Source organism: Sinocyclocheilus rhinocerous, unplaced genomic scaffold (assembly GCF_001515625.1).
Source record: "Sinocyclocheilus rhinocerous isolate Xijiao unplaced genomic scaffold, SAMN03320098_v1.1 scaffold3235, whole genome shotgun sequence".
Lineage (NCBI taxonomy): Eukaryota > Metazoa > Chordata > Actinopteri > Cypriniformes > Cyprinidae > Sinocyclocheilus > Sinocyclocheilus rhinocerous.
Window position 1 is genome coordinate 96,997 of NW_015623484.1, and position 1,638 is coordinate 98,634.

Consider the following 1,638-nt stretch of genomic DNA (forward strand, 5'->3'; position numbering starts at 1 on the left):
TCCTGAATGTTCTTCCAGAGTCCAGATCTCATCACAGCCGGATCCACAGACGCCTTCTGGAGCTTTGATTCATGTGCCACGTTACTTGGGCAACCTGCCCTTCAGAGTCTGGAAGAAGATGCAGGACATCGTCCAAAACAGTGAGTCTGGAGAAGATCTGTGCTCTGAAACATACACTGGAAATGATGCATGGGGGAAGACTGACAGATTTTATCATTATATGCATTATATGAATTTACCTGTTGATTGTGTCTCGTCAGCTCCTGTGATTCTGGATCCAAACACGGCTCATCCACGTCTCCTCTTGTCTGATGATCTGACCAGTGTGAAATACAGTGGGGACAAACTGATTCTCAATAATCCAGAGAGATTTGACAAGTCATACTGTGTTTCAAGAGAAACTTCAACATAGTGAAAAAATGAAAGATGAGTTTGAGGAAACAATTCAACACATTAAGGTGAGGAAACAGAATCAAGAGTCATTTTCATTACAGCTGTAGGATCACTAGACACAATCGTATTTTATTATAGTTAATGTAATGGATTTCAGTTTATCATATTTGTAAATGACAAGCAGTAATCTGCTTCTGGATGTGTTATGTGTCGGGTATCTGAGTTTATCTCAGATATTAATGATGTGCAGTGTTGTGTTGATTGAGATAATTGAAGTGAAAGTGATTTGATTTCAGTCTCAAGCTGAGCACACAGAGCGCCATATTAAACAGCAGTTTGAGAAACTTCATCAGTTTCTCAGAGATGAAGAAGAAGCTACAATCACTGCACTGAGGGAGGAAGAGGAGCAGAAGAAGCAGATTATGAAGCTGAAGCTGGAGGAGATCAACAGACACATCTCAGCTCTTTCACACACAATCAAAGACACGGAGGAGATGATGAAAGCCAGTGACGTCTGCTTTCTGAAGGTCTGATTTCAGATCATCCATTGATTGATTGATGGTTGATTGAGTTCTTGATGATCAATGGTGTGTTTGTTCTGCAGGAGTTTCCAGTCACGATGGAAAGGTGAGTGATCTGCTGCTGTCTCTGCTCTCTCTGCTTCTGATCCAAAGCCACTGCAGTTCTGATCCTGAATGTTCTTCCAGAGTCCAGATCTCATCACAGCCGGATCCACAGACGCCTTCTGGAGCTTTGATTCATGTGCCGCGTTACTTGGGCAACCTGCCCTTCAGAGTCTGGAAGAAGATGCAGGACATCGTCCAGAACAGTGAGTCTGGAGAAGATCTGTGCTGTTACACACACACTGGAAATGACGCATGAGGGAATATTGACAGATTTCAGCATTATGTGTGAATAACCAGATGAGCTACTACACCAAAATGAGCCGAAAACAAGAGAAGAACAACTTTGGTCCACATGATATTTACAGTTACAGTGATACAGCAGATCTCAGTTCAGTTTGATTGATTGGCAAATCTAAAATATTTACTGTAACAAACACTGACAGTGATCAGAGGAAAATGTCTGATGTGTTTGATCAATAGGACGAGTGTCATAATTCATAATAATCTGTGTGCGGTTCACTCTTGATCATTATATGAACATCAGAATAAAAGCAGCTGTTGATTGTGTCTCATCAGCTCCTGTGATTCTGGATCCAAACACTGCAGATCCACGTCTCGT

At 41.8% G+C, this 1,638-nt stretch overlaps 1 protein-coding gene across 1 annotated transcript in view; it reads left to right on the forward strand.

Moving 5' to 3' along the window:
- Nucleotides 1–1,638, forward strand: part of LOC107751358 (nuclear factor 7, brain-like) — a 32,145-nt gene that overhangs the window by 26,791 nt on the left and 3,716 nt on the right. The window contains exons 3-5 of the mRNA XM_016567098.1: nucleotides 690–920; nucleotides 998–1,020; nucleotides 1,101–1,222. Coding sequence (XP_016422584.1) covers nucleotides 690–920; nucleotides 998–1,020; nucleotides 1,101–1,222 — 376 coding nt within the window. The remainder of the gene's footprint in view (nucleotides 1–689; nucleotides 921–997; nucleotides 1,021–1,100; nucleotides 1,223–1,638) is intronic.